Source organism: Coregonus clupeaformis, chromosome 37 (assembly GCF_020615455.1).
Source record: "Coregonus clupeaformis isolate EN_2021a chromosome 37, ASM2061545v1, whole genome shotgun sequence".
In the NCBI taxonomy this organism is placed as follows: Eukaryota; Metazoa; Chordata; class Actinopteri; order Salmoniformes; family Salmonidae; genus Coregonus; species Coregonus clupeaformis.
Genome location: NC_059228.1, coordinates 11,526,058 through 11,548,824, shown reverse-complemented (window position 1 = coordinate 11,548,824; position 22,767 = coordinate 11,526,058). Strand labels below are relative to the sequence as shown.

General features: G+C 45.0%; 1 protein-coding gene across 1 annotated transcript in view; it reads left to right on the top strand.

Annotated features, from left to right (window-relative positions):
- Positions 1 to 22,767, top strand: part of prkn (parkin RBR E3 ubiquitin protein ligase) — an 80,292-nt gene that overhangs the window by 2,050 nt on the left and 55,475 nt on the right. The window contains exons 2-4 of the mRNA XM_041866274.1: positions 6,749 to 6,912; positions 19,375 to 19,597; positions 21,135 to 21,253. Coding sequence (XP_041722208.1) covers positions 6,749 to 6,912; positions 19,375 to 19,597; positions 21,135 to 21,253 — 506 coding nt within the window. The remainder of the gene's footprint in view (positions 1 to 6,748; positions 6,913 to 19,374; positions 19,598 to 21,134; positions 21,254 to 22,767) is intronic.

Sequence of the window (22,767 nt, the reverse complement as noted above, 5' to 3'; positions counted from 1 at the left end):
AACTGAACATGGTAGATCATAAGCTGTGTTCTAGCTCTGAACTTGTATAATCTTTGGGGCCATGGAATGACTGTGTAGACTTGTAACAAGGTATTTGCATATGCTTAGGAAAATTATCAAACTGTTTAGGCCTACTTTAACGTATGTTTAACCATATTATCTGGAAATATGTATGATAATGAGTGGGTGGATTTAAAGGATATCAAACATGCAGCATTTCCTCCCTCAATAATGAATGTTATGCCCCTTTGTTAAAAGGCATAATTGTGTATTTAATTCCATGTAAAACAAACAGTAGTGACACAAAGGCAGAGGATTTTGGAGAAAAGATGAGGAGTTTCAAATGGTGTCAGTTATAATCACACATTTACATTCAATAGGTCTTTTAGCACTTTATCTGAATTCCGATGTGTTTTTATTCATATTTCCATGTATTGCTTTCACTGGAGGCACAGAGGAAGAGGACCTTGAGAAATCTGGGCTTCAGTGTGTGATGGCAGTAAGGAAATTGGTGTGTCAATCACAAGTTTTCATATCTTCAAGCTGGCTGTCATGAAAAGGAGGCAGAAAGAGAGAAATGATAGAAAGAAATGGATTGAGAGAGCAGGAGAGAGAGAAAGAGCAAGCGGTAAAGAGAGAAATGAGCAGAAGTGACTGAAAGGGACAGATACTCCGATAGGGCTGACGCAGTGTTAGTGCCTAATTGCCTCTGGAAAAGATAGAAGCCTCTCGGAAATCCAAGAGGATAATGACTGTATTACTGTCAATCAATGTTGAATGCAAGGTAAATACATATTAGCAGACTGAAGGGAAGAGGGATTAGTGAACCACTACACACAGAAACCCAAATCCTCAATGGATTTCAATGGGTTCATATCACCCCCTGTCTTTGCCAGGTCCTGGTATTGCCCCACTGAGATGATGTCAAGGTCACCTTGGTGGGGTGTGGAGGGACGGTGAGGGGAGTCTCATGACAGAGCTTTGTGTGTAGATTTTCGCGTTGCTCTAGGACCTCAAGGAGTCTAGTTCAATTGTCGATTTTCTGCCTCAGGCACAAAAACATACAGCACTCCCCAAGAGGACATGCTCTCTCATAATATGTGTGTGTGCAAGCCAGTTCCTGATCTAGTGTCCTTTTACTCTTGGGGACCCCAGTCCTTTTCCTCTAAGCACCTCTCTCTTTGAGTCATTTTCCCAGAATTAATGCTTTATTGTTTAGTCGATGATTAGACCGAATAATTTAAAGCATCAGTCCCGCTGGCGAATGGAAGGCCACCTGAAACGCAACCGGTGCCTTTCACAGAACGCCGCAGTTTCTAATGAAAAGCCGCAGATGGGGTCTGGAAAACAAATTCTGGCTGAAATTGGAATTGGTTACAGTGACTCTCATGCAAATATGTGCTGCCAGCAGCCACGGCGCTAATAACAGGGAAGTGGTGAGGGCGCAGGTGAGATGGCTGCCACAGAGAAATTAAATGGAGATGGAAGGAGGAGAAGGGAAGCGGGGAGGCAGGCAAAATGGATCTGAAAGATCAGGGGAATGAGTAGGAACACCTGGCCTTTTGCTGATACCCCTGGGCTTGTATCCTTCTAATACAATACAGCCTACCTTTTTAGTACGCACTCTGCCTCTCTGAGTTGTTCAGGGGTTTCTGTGGAGTGTACACAGACCAGGGTAGTGCTTTAATCTGCAGTAGGTCTGCATGTTTTGTTTGATAATTACTTTGATTGATGAAGGGTCAATGCGCACTTGTTCTGAACATGCAGAGCTTTGACTGAATGTGAGCTGGCGTGACACTTCTCTAAATGGCTCGTTATCTGGACAATGCTCTTTGATTGTCATCGACATAACAGCATATCTGGATGATCAATATGGAGAACATGACTTTGCTCCACCTTACCGACTCTGTCTCCCTCTCTGACAGAGCCCAGCTATGCGTACATGCGTTGTGTCGCTCTGCCCTTGGTGAGGTGCTGCAGGTGGCAGACGCAGGCTAATGGTTAATTACCATTGTTATTGACTTCCCTCTGTCTCTGTCCCCCTCAGATGGGACTATGACAGCACAGTCCAAGCAGCTACAGCAACACAGGGCTCTCATTAGACCTTGTTACGTTATTATTACTTAGGCTATTACCTGCCTATGGCATACTTGCTCTCTGTCTTGTCTTTCAGCTCTTTCAAATAAAAGTTGTAGAGAAAATTGTTCTAAACATCAATTGTCATCATATTGTCATTGAATTTGCCAAGTACAGTATCTATCATTACTGATATCTGCTGATGAAAATGACCTACAAAACGTTTTTATTGTGTTGACACTATCCATTCTTTGCATTTTCTGTTTCTGTTGTGGTTGACCCACAGAACACAAAAAAGCAATCTTAGCATCTTCATCTTTGTGCTATTGGTAGAATGTGACACTGCTTGCCTAGTGAGGTAATGCAGCCAGCCAGTGTTCCAATAACCCAGCAGAGGTACAGTCGTATCACACACTATCTGTGTCCCAAATAGCTACACCTCACAGTGTGTTCACAGACCCAATACAGCTCCGATGCAGTCTTATCTCCAGGGAGACTCTTATTTATCTCCATCACTTGGTATTGTATGGGGATGTAGTCTGGCCACATATTGCAGTGGGGGGGGCATGGTGGTATTCCTGAAGGCTCCATTCTGCAGACATGGCCGCCTCCTTCAGATTAATAAGAGAAGACGGGGGTATTTCCTGGCTTTCCTGCACTGGGCCGGGTTGCGGCAGGGCGGCTGATGAACGGGCGCTGTGCGCCAGAATCAACCCAACCATTGATCTAAGAGATAATCCTCCTCTGGACAGGCACCGGGCCCGAGAAACCTGGCACTGGCCCCATAGCCACTGCTAGCCTCCACGATTGATAGCCTGGGCCTGGACCGGGCTTATCGTAAAGCATTGCACAGCATTGCTTCACAGCACCCGTCACACATGACCTAACGCTGCACCTGACTGTGCCAGCTATCAGGATAAGGATCAAGAAAGAAGGGAGAGGAGAGGGAGGTGGAGGGAGAAAAGCTCTTCACCCCAGTGTTGGATGGGAATTTGTTCTCTTAATTGCTCAAAGTGAATTCTGGAATTGAGGAATCCATCTTCTTTATAGTTATGTGCGGGGGAAATTTGGGGCTTGGCAGTATTTTACGGCGGTTTTGCCAGGGCCATTTGGGTGCTTTATCCCTAATCAATAGGAAGAAAAAAGGAGTGACGTGGGCAGTGCACTCATAAAGGAGACCTGTGGCTCGCCAAGCCCTCTGATAGCATTGCATTAGCGTCTGGAGAGCCTAACAGGGCCCTTATGGGAAACTGCATTGCCGGGTTTAACTCCCTGGAGTGATCGAAGTCCTGGGCAGCTGTCATTATGATGAATGGAGTCATTTTACAGAGCATTTTCAACTCCCTGCCCTCTCCATGTACTGTTCCTCTCCATGTACTGTTCCTCTCCATGTACTGTCCCTCTCCATGTACTGTCCCTCTCCATGTACTGTCCCTCTCCATGTACTGATCCTCTCCATGTACTGTCCCTCTCCATGTACTGTCCCTCTCCATGTACCTCTCCATGTATTGTTCCTCTCCATGTACTGTCCCTCTCCATGTACTGTTCCTCTCCATGTACTGTTCCTCTCCATGTACTGTCCTCTCCATGTACTGTCCCTCTCATGTACTGTTCCTCTCCATGTACTGTCCCTCTCCATGTACTGTTCCTCTCCATGTACTGTTCCTCTCCATGTACTGTCCCTCTCCATGTACTGTTCCTCTCCATGTACTGTCCCTCTCCATGTACTGTTCCTCTCCATGTACTGTTCCTCTCCATGTACTGTTCCTCTCCATGTACTGTTCCTCTCCATGTACTGTCCCTCTCCATGTACTGTCCCTCTCCATGTACTGTCCCTCTCCATGTACTGTCCCTCTCCATGTACTGTTCCTCTCTATGTACTGTTCCTCTCCATGTACTGTCCCTCTCCATGTACTGTTCCTCTCCATGTACTGTTCCTCTCCATGTACTGTCTTTACTCTTTCTCTTCCTCCCTGTTCAACCAAACCTTCCACCTTTCCACTCCCAGTCAATCTCTCCCTCTCCTCTCACCTCCCTCTCCTCTCACCTCCCTCTCCTCTCACCTCCTTCCTGCACTAAAGAGTCCCTGGACCCGTTTCCCTCCGATGCAGCAGTTGAGAGTTAAGCCAATCTGTCTTCATATTACTGCCTGTGTGCGGGCTGCATTGATCTGGCCGCCTGCCACTCCACCCAGACACAAAGCATTGGCTGACCATGATACCCTCCCTGCCACTCTCCTGCCCCCTGCCACCTTGGTCTGAGTGACATTGCATCTCTCTGCATCGCATCTCTCTGCCTCTCTCTTTTTGAATTACTGTCATGGGACATTAGCAGTTGGGACATTAGCAGGAAATAACACACATTTAATTATGCAGATTTTTTTCCAGACTAGAGTGTCCTACTTTTACTTTGTGATTTTGGTAGAGTAGTCCACCTGGGGAAATTACATGGGACTAGTGAGGAGCAATAAACATGTGAAGTTCCCAAAATACAGACCCCCCCCCCCCCGCCATCTCTTTCTCCCTCTCTTTCTCTTCTCTTCTCTTATTTTGAGAAAATTAAGATGCCTGTTTTGGGTTTGGAAGTATTGGTATTCTTCTCCCTGCACGCAGCCAAATTTGTGGAATTATGTTGTGAGTTGTTAGCCTTCCAGTGAGTTCTCTGCTTGGTAATCCGGCCTGGTGGTGTTGCTGCTACATGATTGCATTCTGTCACTCTTCCTCCCCAGACTGAGAACTCAGGTAATCTGGGCACGTTGTGGCCCCTTCACCAAACTGACGGCTTCTGTGATGAAACATGACAAAGGAGGAATTTACTCATTTGTTAGCCACTTGCATGGGATGCAAAACAATGAGGGACATTATGGAAATCTCAGTGACGGGGCAAATTTGAATCAGCCCTTCTCCTCATTCACTTTGTGTCACAGCTCGGACTGGATTGGCTTTAGTGCTGCCAGAGATCAGTCAACCGAGAGACGGTTGTGTCATAGTGGTCATTGTTAATATTGCTCTAACTTTAGGTAGTCTCTTCTGTGTAGATAAATCAGGTATCTGATGTGATATAGCACGGGTTCAAACCAATAGCGTAATGGTGTCTGTCCACTTTCTTGTTACAATCTCAGAAAAGGTTGTGTAGCTTCCTACTGATTTAAGTGACAGAGTATATTTGTCTTAGAATAATGTTGCAAAAACACTTTTCTAAAGGGAATGTCGCACATCGGCAAAGAGCAATCACTCAACTGAGTCAACTCCTTCTTAAGCACCAAATGGAAGAACACTCCACTTTTTGTTGTTTTAGCAATCGGGACCTTTTTTATTCCTCCTCAGTCATTAAATCTAAAACGATTACATCTCCTGTAATAACTATGATTAGTGCTGCGTTCCCATGACTACTCCACACAGTGTATGTGTTAGTGTGTGTACAATATCTTTCTGTGTATGCTTAGCTTACGTGTATGTGTTAGTGTGTGTACTCAATGTATGTAGGCAATTCCACTGTATCGGAATTACGCTGAGACTCAGATTTTTCACTTTAAAATATATACCAAACAAGAACCATTGATTTCAAAGTTTAACAAACCATACAACTCTATGACTTCACAGAACACTTGACAAGAACTGTGCAGATTTTCAGTTTTTGTTTGGCATACAGTTGAAAGTGAAAAATCGGAGACTCAAGGTAATTCCGTTTCCTTGGAATTGCCCATGTGTGTATGCTTAGGCTATATGCTTTTGTGTGTGTCTGTGTATGTGTGCTCGCTTGCCTATTCACCTCACATAATTTTGTATTCCTTCAATCACACACATACAAACACACATAACATACACACTATACACACACGTACACCTGGATTGTGTGTTCTAGTGGCAGGAGGGCACACACTTAATGTTTTGTGAAATCTGTTGTAAAATGTATATTAATGTTTAAATGTTTTATTATAATGTATATTACTGCCTTCATTTTTACTGGACCCCAGGAAGAGTGGGGATCCATAATAAATACAAATCAAAACCAGTGTGTGTTTAAAAATGCCTAGGTAGTCTATACACATCTCCATTGGCTCATAATTTCCTATTTGATTGCAGACATTTCCCCGATCAGCCATTTTACAGTCATGAATGTATCTCCTTGCCTCTAGGGGCTCTGAAAAGGTTGACTCATTTCAATTAAAATAATAAGTAGTAACGATAGCAGGAATGAATACCTTTGCTCCAAATCTCACTCATCTTAATGAAAGGGTTTGGGGATTTTCATATTGGCTTAGCCGGCTGAATGTTAAAATCCTGTTTCTTTGTTTTCTCCTGTATGTAATCTGTTTTCCACCGCAGCCCCATCTCCCTGATTCACGTTACTTCTCCTCATGTCCTTTCTTGTTCTCGCTCCTCTGTCCCCACATTCCCTCTCTTTCTTCTCCACTTCCACTGTCTGTTCACCTCTCTTCTGTTACTTCTGTGTTATGGTCGCCTATGTCTAGCCAATCGCCTTTTTATACACTTCTACCCTCTCTGACCACTCAGGCCTCTTGTCTAATTCTCTTTTTGCCTCTTTTGCCACACAAGCGTCTCTCTCTCTCTCTCTCTCTCTCTCTCTCTCTCTCTCTCTCATTCTCTCATTATTGTTCACTATTGTCTCTGACTTATGTCACTTGTCTCTCTTCTCTCTGTCTCTCCAGTGTATGTGAGGTTTAACTCCAGCCATGGCTTCCCAGTGGAGCTGGAGGAGGGGGCCAGCATCGCAGCGCTGAAGGAGACGGTGGGGAGGCTGCAGGGGGTACAGCCGGAGCAGCTGAGGGTCATCTTTGCTGGCAGAGAGCTGCTCAGCGACTGCACCCTCCAGGTAAGGTCATCATACTCCCACTTCACTCATTTTACATTTAAATTTTCGTCATTTAGCAGACGCTCTTATCCAGAGGGACTTACAAATTGGTGCATTCACCTTATGATAGCCAGTGGGACAACCACTTTATTTTTAAGGGGGGGTAGACGGATTACTTTATCCTATCCCAGGTGTTCCTTAAAGAGGTGGGGTTTCAAGTGTCTCCGGAAGGTGGTGAGTGACTCCGCTGTCCTGGCGTCGTGAGGGAGCTTGTTCCACCATTGGGGTGCCAGAGCAGCGAACAGTTTTGACTAGGCTGAGCTGGAACTGTGCTTCCGCAGAGGTAGGGGGGCCAGCAGGCCAGAGGTGGATGAACGCAATGCCCTCGTTTGGGTGTAGGGACTGATCAGAGCCTGAAGGTACGGAGGTGCCGTTCCCCTCACAGCTCCGTAGGCAAGCACCATGGTCTTGTAGCAGATGCAAGCTTCAACTGGAAGCCAGTGGAGTGTGCGGAGGAGCGGGGTGACGTGAGAGAACTTGGGAAGGTTGAACACCAGACGGGCTGCAGCGTTCTGGATTGTAGGGGTTTGTAGGGGTTTAATGGCACAGGCAGGGAGCCCAGCCAACAGCGAGTTGCAGTAATCCAGACGGGAGATGACAAGTGCCTGGATTAGGACCTGTGAAACCTGACTGGTTTGGATCAAGAAGGTCATTCTGAGAGAGATAGCAAGAGAGTTGGCTAAAGACGGCACGCTCAAGAGTTTTGGAGAGAAAAGAAAGAAGGGATACTGGTCTGTAGTTGTTGACATCGGAGGGATCGAGTGTAGGTTTTTTGAGAAGGGGTGCAACTCTCGCTCTCTTGAAGACGGAAGGGACATAGCCAGCGGTCCAGGATGAGTTGATGAGCGAGGTGAGGTAAGGGAGAAGGTCTCCGGAAATGGTCTGGAGAAGAGAGGGAGGGGATAGGGTCAAGCGGGCAGGTTGTTGGGCGGCCGGCCATCACAAGTCGCAATATTTCATCTGGAGAGAGGGGAGAAAGAAGTCAAAGCATAGGGTAGGGCAGTGTGAGCAGGACCAGCGGTGTCATTTGACTTAACAAACGAGATCGGATGTCGTCAACCTTCTTTTCAAAATGGTTGGCGAAGTCATCCACAGAGAGGGAGGAGGGGGGAGGGGGAGGAGGATTCAGCAGGGAGGAGAAGGTGGCAAAGAGCTTCCTAGGGTTAGAGGCAGATGCTTGGAATTTAGAGTGGTAGAAAGTGGCTTTAGCAGCAGAAACAGAGGAAGAAAATGTAGAGTGGAGGGAGTGAAAAGATGCCAGGTCCGCAGGGAGTCTAGTTTTCCTCCATTTCCGCTCGGCTGCCCGGAGCCCTGTTCTGTGAGCTCGCAATGAGTCGTCAAGCCACGGAGCAGGAGGGGAGGACCGAGCCGGCCGGGAGGATAGGGGACATAGAGAGTCAAAGGATGCAGAAAGGGAGGAGAGGAGGGTTGAGGAGGCAGAATCAGGAGATTGGAGGGAGAAGGATTGAGCAGAGGGAAGAGATGATAGGATGGAAGAGGAGAGAGTAGCGGGAGAGAGAGAGAGCGAAGGTTGCAACGGCGCATTACCATCTGAGTAGGGGCAGAGTGAGTAGTGTTGAAGGAGAGCGAAAGCGAAAAGGATACAAAGTAGTGGTCGGAGACTTGGAGGGGAGTTGCAGTGAGATTAGGAGATGAACAGCATCTAGTAAAGATGAGGTCAAGCGTATTGCCTGCCTTGTGAGTAGGGGGGGACGGTGAGAGGGTGAGGTCAAAAGAGGAGAGGAGTGGAAAGAAGGAGGCAGAGAGAAATGAGTCAAAGGTAGACGTAGGGAGGTTAAAGTCACCCAGAACTGTGAGGGGTGAACCATCCTCAGGAAATGAACTTATCAAGGAGTCAAGCTCATTGATGAACTCTCCAAGGGAACCTGGAGGGCATTAAATGATAAGGATGTTAAGCTTGAATGGGCTAGTGACTGTGACAGCATGGAATTCAAATGAGGAGATAGACAGATGGGTCTGGGGAGAAAGAGAGAATGTCCACTTGGGAGAGATGAGGATTCCTGTGCCACCACCCTGCTGACCAGATGCTCTCGGGGTAGGCGAGAACACATGGTCAGACAAGGAGAGAGCAGTAGGAGTAGCAGTGTTTTCTGTGGTAATCCATGTTTCCGTCCGCGCCAAGAAGTCGAGGGACTGGAGGGTAGCATAGGCCGAGATGAACTCTGCCTTGTTGGCTGCAGAACGGCAGTTCCAGAGGCTGCCGGAGACCTGGAACTCCACGTGGGTCGTGTGTGCAGGGACCACCAGGTTAGAGTGGCAGCAGCCACGCGGTGTGAGACGTTTGTATAGCCTGTGCGGAGAGGAGAGAACAGGGATAGACAGACACATAGTTGGCAGGCTACAGAAAATGGCTACAATAATGCAAAGGAGATCGGAATGAAATGAACTAAACATCTGGGAAAGCGAGAGAGCGGGGCCTCCCTCACTTACGTTTCACTAAAACACCCAAATATAACTCTCCCAACTTCCACCTCAGAAACTATAATTGTTGTAAACTACAGCGGTTCAATGTTTTCTAGGAATAGACTAACTTAGTTTATTCAGCTAGCTAACTTGTTACAGTATTCTTCCGTGAAAACCGTCCAGGGCACCGAATCCTATGACGCCACAGCCAATTAGCATGCCAGCCTCCAACAACACGGTTTAGCACCAATACTCGGCCACAACAAACCACCAGTGTGTCAACACGCCAAGCAGATAATTCGTGTCCGTGTCTAACGTTGTGTAAAGTTCTGGGTTAGTCCCGACAGCTTGAGCGAGTCCGTCGTCAATTTATTCAGCCAGTTAGTTAGCTAGAATAGTTTGCATACTAGCTAGCCATTGCTCTCTGCCAACGAAAAAAAAAACTCCTCCCACGGCACGAACACACAGAGAGAGCCAAGCTAACGTTAACTAGTCACCCATGTCCCGAATTCCCTTGAACGACTCTGGTTACCAGTGTGTAAAAACAAAACACAAATGTAGGTTATAACTTACCCCTGGCAGCTACTGTTAGCCAGCCAAGTGCAAAGCTAGCCACTGAATTGACTCAGCCAGTTCGCGTCTGTTCGCTAGGTCGTTCCAGCTATTGTTTAGTTAGCTATCCAGGTAGCAACAAGCTAGCTACATTTCGAGTACAGTAGCTACTAACTACCTAACGCCAATGCTTCAGACAATGAGGTTAAAATGGTAGGCAGCTAGCTGGCATAATTACAGGTACTCTCAAGCGTGAAACAACTATCCACAGTTGCTAATAGTTACCAGTAGCTACCCGCTAGCTAGTCCAGGTAGTGGGTTAGCTAGCCTCGTGCTTCACCGGGCTCAGCCGGCTCGACCCTGTCTTTTTGACTGTGCTGTTTGTGTGTGTGTGTGTCGGTGTGGTTGTGTCTGTATAGCAATTAGTGGTAGGGTGTGTCTTTGTTTCCTCATGCCCACCACACGCTTGCACATGGGCACACACACCTGCACTCTTATCACTCTCCACACAGTGTTTCCGGTGAAGGCTGGAAGCCTGGCGTTCTCTCCCCATCCTGACTCTGACAGCGTAAATAGAGCCTGGGGATCCCATGAATTTTAGTCCACAGCGCTTCATTAAGTTTGACTATCTTAATTATGCATCAAAACAGTCAGGCTCACAATGAGCGGCCGGGGAGCCAGGCACACACACTCCCCACTCTGACTCCTGACTGTGTCTCTCCAGTCAGTTCTGCTCTCTCTACACATTTATACCTGAGCTCCATTTCCCCCTGACAGATTGCTTCTGAGGCTGGGGTAAGTGCAGGTCTCAGCTTTTGATGGTGGTACTAGCACAGTGGGAGCATGGCATTGTGACTCGACTCTGCCTCCTAGAGTATAAGCGAGCCACTGTGTGTTTGTCAGCCTGTGTACAAAGTGGCTTTGTCTGTCCCCCGGGGTTTGGGGAGAATAAAGTGCCTCAAAGCATGGAGTGAAGGATGAGGGCATAAAGTCATTGGTTGTGTCTGGACCAATGATTCATGTTATTCAGTTGACATGAAGGCGACTAGTGTGTGTGTGTGTGTGTGTTTGTGTTTACTGTACGTCATTCAGCAGACAGGAAGATGACCTTCCTGTGTGTGTTTCCAGTTTTGGGTCTAGGTGTATGCTTACTTTCTCAGACATTGTTATTGGGTGAATTTTGAAATAAATGTGTGAAGCGAGAATACCATTCATAGCAATTAACTGAGAGCAAGGAATGGATAATTTTTGTGTGTGTGTCATCCTCTAAACATAGCCGAAGTAGGACGAAGCTAATGGCTTATCAGACTGGCTTGTAACGCTTGGCACTCGAGCTCGGTTGAAGTAGCAAAATGTTCACAGTTTGATGCTGTGATCAACAAATCCTGTGCTCGCTGACTTTCTCACCTTCTTCTTGGGTGATGATGCTAGATTATTTTACTGGTGCTTATTAAAATGTGCTTTTAAATGCTAATGATGATAAGTAGGCCTATACAGAATATATTCATACACACACACACACACACACACACACACAACCACACACTGTATAAGACCAAGTGAGACCACCTAGCCCTAAACATCTTCAACATGGCACCAGATATTAAACCATTCCAGCACTACATCCTTCCTTCTTGCTCTGCCTGGCCTGGGCCCGGGTTTCCCAAAAGCATTTAAAGGCTAAATTCATCGTTAGAACCTTCGTAGGAGCATCGTTAAAGCTCTGAGCTGTTTTATTAACGTTGCACTTGAAAACGATCGTAATCTAACGCATGCCTCTGACCAGCTAACATGCTGACCACGCTGCTCGCGTTACAAAATAAATGTACAAATACAGTACCAGTCAAAAGCTTGGACACACCTACTCATTCAAGGGTTTTTCTTTATTTTTACTATTTTCTACATTGTAGAATAATTAAATAACACATATGGAATCATGTAGTAACCAAAAAAGTGTTAAACAAATCAAAATATATTTTAGAATCTTCAAAGTAGCCACCCTTTGCCCTAATGATATCTTTGCACACTCTTGGCAGCTTCATGAGGAATGCTTTTCCAACAGTCTTGAAGGAGTTCCCACATATGCTGAGTACTTGTTGGCTGCTTTTGCTTCATTCTGCGGTCCAACTCATCCCAAACCATCTCAATTGGGTTGAGGTCGGGTGATTGTGGAGGCCAGGTCATCTGATGCAGCACTCCATCACTCTCCTTGGTCAAATAGCCCTTACAGAGCATGATGGTGTGTTTTGGGTCATTGTCCTGTTGAAAAACAAATGATAGTCCCTGTTATGATGAGTTTCTGGTATCGAGAAGTTCAGGATGCAAGAAAGTATTCGACCATTCAGATGGAGAGTTGATTCAGTCATTATTTAATGGTAACAGTACTGGATTCAATATGACAGGCGGTACGGACGTAGCCTCCTGTCGTCTGAATGACTTCCATAGAAAATCTCTCAGCTTATGTAATGCTCTCCGAGCTACTTCTGTCCATCATCTGCCAACCATCATTGAGAGTCACTCATCTACTACAATAGTATCACCCTACATGGTATCGTGTGGCACCCTAGCCAGGCCATTCCATCACATACTCCTTCTAAGATTAGCACCAGTGGTCCCCAATCTATCTTGGCACACCAACCCTCTGTCACTCGCCAGTGACCTCTATAACACATGGAGTGTCCTTGTCCTCTCTCCCACATGCAGCTCAAGAGTTTACAAACATTACTAATCTTGTATCAAAAATGTCGTCATATCAGTCCCACTAAGCGCAAACCAGATGGGATGGCATATCACTGCAGAATGCTATGGTAGCCATGCTGGTTAAGTGTGCCTTGAATTCTAAATAAATCACAGACAGTGTCACCAGCAAAGCACCATCACACTTCCTCCTCCATGCTTCACGGTGGGAACCACACATGCGGAGATCATCCGTTCACCTACTCTGTGTCTCACAAAGACACGGCAGTTGGAACCAAAAATCTCAAATTTGGACTCATCAGACCGAAGGACAGATTTCCACCGGTCTAATTTCCATTGCTCGTGTTTCTTGGCCCAAGCAAGTCTCTTCTTCTTATGGTTGTCCTTTAGTAGTGGTTTCTTTGCAGCAATTTGACCATGAAGGTCTGATTCATGCAGTCTCCTCTGAACAGTTGATGTTGAGATGTGTCTGTTACTTGAACTCTGTGAAGCATTAATTTGTGCTGCAATTTCTGAGGCTGGTATCTCTAATAAACGTATCCTCTGCAGCAGAAGTAACTCTGGGTCTTCCTTTCCTGTGGCGGTCCTCAGGAGAGCCAGTTTCATCATAGCGCTTGATGGTTTTTGCGACTGCACTTGAAGAAACTTTAAAAGTTCTTGAAATGTTCCGTATTGACTGACCTTCATGTCTTAAAGTAATGATGGACTGTCGTTTCTCTTTGCTTATTTGAGCTGTTCTTGCCATAATATGGACTTGGTCTTTTACCAAATAGGGCTATCTTCTGTATACCACCCCTACCTTGTCACAACACAACTGATTGGCTCAAACACATGAATAAGGAAAGAAATTCCACAAATTAACTTTTAACAAGGCACACCTGTTAATTGAAATGCATTCCAGATGACTACCTCATGAAGCTGGTTGAGAGAATACCAAGAATGTTCGAAGCTGTCATCAAGGCAAAGGGTGGCTACTTTGAAGAATCTCAAATATAAACATATATTTTGATTTGTTTATAACACTTTTATGGTTACTAATGTCTTCACTATTATTCTACAATGTAGAAAATAGTAAAAATAAAGAAAACTCTGGAATGAGTAGGTGTGTCCAAACTCTTGACTGGTACTGTACATGTTATTCAATAATTTCATCCAAACTGCTTGCGCGCGTCAATGAGCGTCTGCGTAGCCAGGCGCTAAAATAGAACTTGGTTCTATTTTTGATGCGTGACGCGCTGCATGTCCCTCCTCTCCCATCTCCTCATTGGTTTTTAGGAGCATATACCCACGTGGGTGATTGAAAGTTGAACTGAGGTCCACACTCCAGTCGGTGGTGGTAATGCACCTCAAAGTTGGTTGCCAACCGCCATATAAAGTATACAGAAGAAGTAGAAGAAGAAGAAAAAGAAGAAGAGATTACTAGAAACTAAGTTTCCCCTTTTATCTGTAGATTAATTGTCAGAGTAGAGACACACGATTTTGTGTGTCTCAATGGGTAAAAATTCTACAAAGATCCAGGAAAAAAAGGACCTTGTGTATTTCAGGTAAAATAAAAACCCAATGTTTATATCCCAGGACAAATTAGTTAGTAATAGCAAGCTAGCTAGCTAAATGTCCATGAATGTTTCATGTGTTTCGACCTGTCCCCAAGTTAATATAGTTGGTTCAGAGTTAGTTTTGATATTTCAACCTGCTGTCCTGATCGTGTCTGGTGTGGACCTCCTGTAGCTCAGTTGGTAGAGCATGGCGCTTGCAACGCCAGGGTTGTGGGTTCGATTCCCACGGGGGGCCAGTATGAAAAATGTAAGCACTCACTAACTGTAAGTCGCTCTGGATAAGAGCATCTGCTAAATGACTAAAATGGAAAAATGGACAAAATCAACATGCGCGTGCCCGGTGTAGTCAGCATGTAAGTGCCTTGTTAGATGCTTTTTTTGCCCTCCTTCGTCACTTTATTCACAGAAGATCTCTGCTAAACATAGAATCACATGGTTTATCTGTCTCTCTGTGACCGCCGATAACTTCAGAACAAAGTTGACTACAAATACAAAGTGTCTTTGCAATTGATTCAAACAAGCGACATAAAGATATGCTTCAAATGAAATATAAACAGTAGGCTATAGTCCTATATCAATAATATTTAAATACATTTAATGTTCAGTCAATTGAGTTCTATTTTTCTACTTGTAGGCTACCGTCTGTAATTTGTCTCCATATTTCATGATGTGTAGCCTAACATGTGCGCAGTGAAATGCCAAATCAATGATTTAATGCATTTTTATTGGGTAAGCATTCGAATAAGCCACCTTTTTAATATTTGCAGCCGTAGGCCTAAGTGGTAATATCTCTCTAGGAGCTGATCCGTCGTCAGTATTGTGAAATAATTATAATGTTAAGGTAAGATTTGAATGGAGAAAATTGATCAGAGAGCAGCGCTCCCTTTCTTTTGATCCTATCAGTATTGATATGCTCCAACGACGCACTTAGCGATCTCTCTGCATGGTGTTTTGGGAAACGCATGTTACATTTTCAACCATTGTAGGAAAGATGCATCGTTAAAACACTCATAAGCCTAAGTTCCATCGCTATTGGGAAACCGGGCCCTGGTTAGTTAGCAGACCCTGACGCCGGGTCACTCAGCCAGGTAAAGCGGTGATGCTGATGCTGTTGCTATGCGTGTCACGTTGTCGTTGGTCCCAGAGAGTCTGAGAGCCACAGTGCCAAGCCTCTAGGCTCAGACAGTCGCTAGTCGCTGGTGTTTATCTGCCACAGTCTGAGATGTGAGCCGCTGACATTTGTAGTGACGAGAGGAGCGTTCACTGTAATGTGCTCCATTAGCTTTCTCATCCCAGAGGAGTGCTATCTCTCTCACATTTCCTTCTACTCCTCTCTCTCTCTTGCTCTTCCTTCCAGTAGCCTACACGTTCCTCTCTTATTCTCCCTTCCACGTCTCTCTTCTTCCCCCTCCACTCCCTCTCTCTTTTTATTTTTGTATCCCTCCCGCTCCATCCCTCCCTTTCACTCATAAATGACATAGCCTAAATTACAACATGTCAGCTTCCATTAGATTTATCTTAATCATTAAGCCTGCTAGGTGTGGTCTCATGCATGTGTGATGTACAGGTACTCTACCTAAGGAGTGAGTCACCACCTCATACAAGACAAGGATATTCTGTCAGCCAATCTCTTTGTCCTTGAGTTGCCACTTTGTTAAACCATATAAGACAAGTAGTTATATCCTGCTAATTACAGTGAAACAATTGGCGCTGAAATTGTTTCCTTTTGCAGAGTGGCGCTGAGCTTTTTCACTGTAGAGAATGAGCTCCACAGGGAGTTGGGAGTCCCAGGCCACATTATTCACAGTCTTCACAGGATTTCAGGTGCTTTGCTCGGCTTTTCACAAACATCTGTCTGCATGCTAGGGACTGAGCCACTAAAGACTCCTGTATCTTTCACTTTGCTGCTTTGAATAGTTTAGTGTTACTTGTTTGATATTATTGTGCAACTTTGCTCAAGTGACTCCTACCTCTATCTAGGGGAACAGTCAGTTTAGTTCAATTCACTTCACTTCAATAAACTTTATTAATTCCCGATGGGTCATTGTTGCTGTGCAGAAAAAGCATATTACAGCTGAAGTGTTTCCCAAAATGACTTGATCTATAATGCAATTATTGATGATGTGTTGTAGAAACCTCCTTCATGAGTCATGGGTCACCTCACAGGTCCTTTGCAGATTGCCCATTAAAATAGTGGTTACAGACTTGTTGATCCGGCCCTCCGAAGAGCAGATGATAAGGGTGGAAAGGTCACATGCATGCAACATGAATACACTAATGCTCCTTGGGCCTCTGATGCCTCCAATTAGTGTCTGGGAGAGGAATCAGCCAATAGGATACCTTCTCTAAACACCTGTGGGGAGCACAGATGTACTTATGCTGCCGATGCTCAATTTGCTATGTGTTGCGGTTGTTGGAAAGGATATTTTGTTTTCAATGTTAGTCAATTGTGTCTTATTTAGCTCCACATTTGTACCTGGCTGTTTTTAATTGATCTCATCAGACAAGCCAAGGTAGAGTTAGGCTGGAGGCGCTGGTGTGTGTGTGTGTCTGCACGCAGGTGTGTCTGTGTAACCTGAAGTTATTTGATATCAGGTCTGTCAACTACTGTTGCCAAATGTTGATAAGACCAGACATTTGACTTTGAAGGAACATGAAAGTAGCCATGCTGTCGTTATCTTTACTCACCTCCCTGGTTAGAATCAGGAGTTATAGACAGCGGTAAAGTAATGAATCAAACAGCATCACTAACAGCAGTAATGTAAAGCCAATGTGGCAGAGCTGTGAGAGGCTATCAACCAATCAATCAAATACATTTATAAAGCAATTTGCACCCCCGCAGTTGTCACAAAGTGCTTTGCAGTAACCTAAGTGACAAACTCTTCCATACAGTTTAATTCATTTCAGTAGAGACCAATGGGAATATCAATGCTATTTCAGTAGAGACCAATGGGAATATCAATGCTAAATATATTGGTCTCTTTTTAACTAATTATAAATTAGTTGTGTCATTCCACGAAATGGTTGCCTCTTGCGTCCGTTTGATATTTTAAGTAGAAATTGTGCACCAATATTGAATTTTAAAAGCCTGTTATATTCAATGAAGTGTTCGTTAATATAGACCACATGGCAAATTCAATAAATCATATTGTTTATATGAATACAGACTTGCTCAAGTGCCAAAATTCAGCATTTTGACATGTCCTTCCGTGCACCCTCTCTGATTTCTAGGAAGATTTTAACCCACTTAACACCAAAATGCCTCCCAAGTTTTCACCACCATTGTAAAGCCCTAGTTAGTCTGTTGCTTTGACAAAGTAATTTCTGAAGATAATTATTTATTTATTAGTGAATCATTTTAAGGTGAAGCTTGCATTTAATTGCCCCTCTCTGTTGCACAAGGGGATTTATGGCTGATTTAAGATTAAATCGTCAAACCTGTTACAGTCAACCCTGTTACTTTATTTGGCACTTAATAGGCCTTACTATAGTCATGAGATGGGAAAAGTTAACGTGCTCTTTATGACAATGTTTAAATTAGGTGAAATCAAATCAGTTAAACATCTTAAAAGGCACTGAATTGGTGGAACGACCTAGTTATTTCTCTTCAGTCTGGCTGTATAGCTAAAGCTGCTAGCTCCAGATCCATCATACAGTCTGCTAGCTGTCTCGCATAGTAGAACTTTCAGCTTCCAGCCTCAGCCACAGGTTCTTCATTAACGCCATGTCATTAAAAAACAAGTCCACGCTGTTGAGCTGAGAAAATTAACCAGATCAAACACATTTCGTTTTTATATTTGCGAGTCATTTGGCACGCCAGGCTTCTCGGGGGTGAAATGATCTCCCGTCTATGGATTAGTTCACAAATGAGGACCTCTCTCTTGCTATCGCACGTCTCTCTCTCTCTCTCTTTCTCTCTAATAAGCTCTTTGCTTTAACTAGGACCTGTTTGCTCTGCCTGCCACAGCTTATTTGCATCACACATTTTACTCAGTTCTCTGAAAATGAAACAAATGCCAAAATATTAATTTCCTGCTGAAATAAAATATATCCTTGGATCCTTTCCAATCTTTGCAGATCTAGTGTGCTAGGTGTAAGGACTAGGCTGGGGCTGATTTGGAATGGAATGGCTGCTACCATTATCAGAAAAGTTACACTTTAAGATACAGCTTTGACAGCTGGTGACAAAAGCACACCTTTCAGAACTGTTTCTATTTCATATTTTCTTTCAGACCCAATCATCTGAGATGTATGTGAGATTTGATATGATTAGTTGTTATCTCACTAGTTCTCCTCCAGTGAAATGCTGGTGTCTTGAAACAAACATTTCCTGCTGTTGTTTACGTGACTATGGTTTTTGACAGGAGAGAGTCTGTTTTTCTTTTCTCCCTTTAACTTGAAAGAAAAGCCACACTGAGAGCTACAAAGAAACTTCAGGGAGACAAACTTCAAAAATCAAACTTGAAAGCTTTCCAGGAGAGTAAGCTATCATCAGTGATTAACGCCAGACCCTGTTTGTTTAGCCTACTTTTGTATCAATTGAGGGGTTTAGATCTAAAATTACTGATGGATTTGCATATCATTTCAGTGACACATCGAACAAAACACTTTTTAATTGTGAATTTTGGGGTAGATGGTAAATGTGCTGCCTAGAAATTGTATAGCAGCTGTATTGGAAATTATAAGACAGATATGTACCTAAACAGATTAAGTGATATTTAAATTATCCATAGTGATATTTAAATTATCCACAGTGATATTGAAATGATCCATAGTGATATTTAAATGATCCATAGTGGTATTTAAATGATCCATATCTGTAGGCATTTCGATATATTTTGATCTAATTTACAGCAGTGGTATGTGATTCATCTTATGGCTGGTTTACAGTCAATCTGACAACAGGTTTGTATACTACAATGTGACAAGTGTACATAGCCAATGTTCTACATGCTTTAAACAACAGTGTGGTAACATAAGGCTCTCTCTCTCTCACTCTCACTCTCACTCTCTCTCTCTCTCTCTCTGTCTCTCTCTCTCTCTCTCTCTCTCTCTCTCTCTCTCTCTCTCTCTCTCTCTCTCTCTCTCTCTCTCTCTCTCTCTCTCTCTCTCTCTCTCTCTCTCTCTCTCTCTCTCTCTCTCTCTCTCTGTCTCTGTCTCTGTCTCTGTCTCTGTGTGTGTACCTGACCTACAGGGCTGTGACCTCCCAGAGCAGAGTACCGTGCACGTGGTGCTGCCTCCCCCAGGGTCGGCCCGGCGCTCTGACCTGACCCTGCAGCACCGTCTGGGTCGGGGGGTGGACAGCCTCACCCGCCTGGACCTCACCGCCTCCCGCCTGCCCACTACCTCCACCGGCCTAGCCGTCATACTGGAGACTGATGACGAGCAGAGAGCCAGGGAAGGGCCTGAGCACACAGGTGTGTGTGTGTTTGCATGTGACTATACACTGAGTATACCGAACACCTTCCTAATATTGAGTTGCACCCACAGCCTCAATTCGTTGGGGCATGGACTCTACAAGCTGTCGAAAGCTTTCCACAGGGATGCTGGCCCATGTTGACTCCAATGCTTCCCCCAGTTGTGTCAAATTGGCTGGATGTCCTTTGGGTGGTGGACCATTCTTGATACACACGGGGAAACTGTTGAGCGTGAAAAACCCAGCAGCGTTGCAGTTCTTGACACAAACCGGTGCGCCTGGCATCTGCTACCATACCCCGTTCAAAGGAACTTCAATCTTTTGTCTTGCCCATTCACCCTCTGAATGGCACACATACACAATCCACATCTCAATTGTCTTAAGGCTTAAAAATCCTTATTTAACCTGTCTCCTCCCCTTCATCTACACTGATTGAAGTGGATTTAACAAGTGACATCAATAAGGGACCATAGCTTTCACCTGGATTCACCTGGTCAGTCTGTCATGGAAAAGGCAGGTGTTCCTAATGTTTTGTACACTCAGTGTATATGTGTCTGGGCTGTTTGGTGTTCCATAAACTCTAAACGCATAGAAAATGACCTATTTTGGCCCCGCATGAACACGCAGTGAGCTCAGAAGTGGCTCTGTGGCCTTGACATTCGTGCCCTATTTGAACAGTGTAACCGCTCCCTGAATGCAGCCTTTTAAATGGTTTAATGGGATTCAGCAGTCAGTCTCCAGACATCTGTGGGCAATGGAAATACGTACAGGTATTGGCTATGGCCTCTTTATCCCAGCACAAAGGCAAACCTTTTAAAAGCTGTCCTCTGCCTGCCCTCCACCCTCCACCCCTCTGTTCAGCAGGCTCTCCCTCCACCCTCCTGTAAAGGCAATACCATAATGGTGGCCTCTCTCCCAGGAAACATAAATTAGACATAGGAAGGCTTATAAAGCCACTCCACCCCATTTATTGGGAATCGTGTCAAGGTAGCGCGGCCCACTCCAGCGCCCCATGCTTTTAGCTCTAATGAGAATGCTGTTTCTTCCTGATCCCTGTGTGTGTGTGCTGTATGAATGGATGCCTGTATGGTGTGGTGACTTTAATTGAGGCATGCAGGACACGTCCTCATCTCTTTACTAAATCATCTGCAATGAAGACGTCTGGTTGCTTCTCTCCGCTAATTGGATCAGTGTGTCTGTGTTCTGGGCAGCAGCCAGACAGACTATACAGACTGGAGATGTTCCTTGTCCTTGTCTCGTCCCCCAAACACTTCTCATAACATCATCCTCACTTCATGCGGGAGTCTAAGTGTCAATCTATTCAAACTAAGGAGGACTGTGAAATACAATGCAAGTTTTTGTATTGCACAATATAGATTATAGGGCATAATACACTTACAACTCATATGTTCTACCATCAAATGTCCTTTTTAAAAGCTAAGTCACCATTTACTGAGTCCATTGGCTTCATTTCAGCCTTGCTACAATCGGCTACTGTTTCTCCACTGGACAGAATATGTGGTTGTGTTCCCATGCAGAGCCCAGACCTCACAGCAGCTTCTATGTGTACTGCAAGAGTGTGTGCCGGGCCATCCAACCGGGGAAGCTACGTGTGCGCTGCAGAGCCTGCAAGCAGGGAACCCTCACCTTGAGCCGGGTAAGTCATCCAAGAATGTAGGACTACAATACTGTAGCCAAGAGCCACTGCCACAGAGAAACTCTCACTGAGAGAGGCACTGAACTTAAGATACACTGTTTCTCTGAGTACAACAAAGTCCACGCCATATATCCTTTTTGTTGCTCAACTGAGTAAAATGTGTATTTATGCTACACACAATGGCTTAGAGTTTAGACAGGTAGGTCCACAGCGAACAATAATCCCACATAGAGGAACATACCCTCCCTCTATCCCCTCCTTCGCTATTGTATAACATTACCAATAACTATGTTTTTTCTCAAATGGAGGAATTCTGTCACACATCTCCACAGTAAACTCTTCCTCTGCCTGTCTGTTCAGCCTGCGGCCATATTTACCTCAGGTCCATATGGGACTTCTCTCTGTGTGTGTGAATGGGCAGGACTCCCACAAATAAGGATCCTGCCATTGTTTAAACTACGACAGAGTGACACTTCACTAAGCCCACATGCCTGCTCTGCCGTCTCCGGCCGCCCACACCACTCGGAGACTGTTTGTCCACTGTCACCATGCCAACATTGTCCACTCTCCGTGCCAGTTTCCTGCCAGGGCTGGTGATTATCTAGCTCAAGCTTGGAAAGGACCCAAGTCAGTCCCTTCAAATCGCCTTTTCCTTCTCATATCCTGACAACCCAGAGCAAATATCCAGAGTAACACTCTTTCCCCTCTGACCACTGTCCTCTCCATACCTAACCACTGCCCAGCTAAAGCTGCCACTCACACTGCTATCTCCCACAACCACAGCCTCACAGACTCCATTGCACCCACCCCACCCTGACCCCATCCATCTAGGAGAAACTGATTGCTCCCGAGACAGACCTGTCAGTCACAGAGGTGTGTGCGTGTGTGTCTGTGCTCATGTGTGTGTATAGCGGGGGGCCTCTCAGTCACCTAGGTGAGAGTGTAGGAGACAGGAAATGAGGCTCACAGTGAGTCCCTATTCCTGAGCCTGGTATTAGAGTAGGTGTTAATTAGCATGCTGCTCTCAGTGTGTGTGCCCCGTGCTTTTAGAAGAAGGCTGTGTGTGTGTGTGTGTGTGTGTGTGTGTGTTGTTTTTGTGCTTGTTCAGTGTGCTGTATTGACACAGGGGGACTGTAATAGATAGACTGAGGTGAGCACAGGTGTCCTCAACTGACCAATCAGTTTAGCCAATAGAGTGGGGGTCCCTCTTCTGCCCACCGATCACATAGCTCGGTCAATGCTGTGAGATCAGCACAGAGATAAACTATGTTTGTTAAACAATAATCAAATTAAAACTTTGCGGGATGGAGACGCTGAATCCGCTTCCCCGCCAAAAAAAGAGGGAGAGGAAGAGAGACAGAGGGGTGTGTTTCTAAATGATTCATTCATCATTTATGTTCAAGGGTGTTTGTGTGTGTGTATGTGTGGTGCGTAGACACATCGGGGGTCTGTGTGACCTTTCTGGCTGTCTCTGAGCAGGTGTGTGCATGTGTGTAATCATTTGCCCCACCACC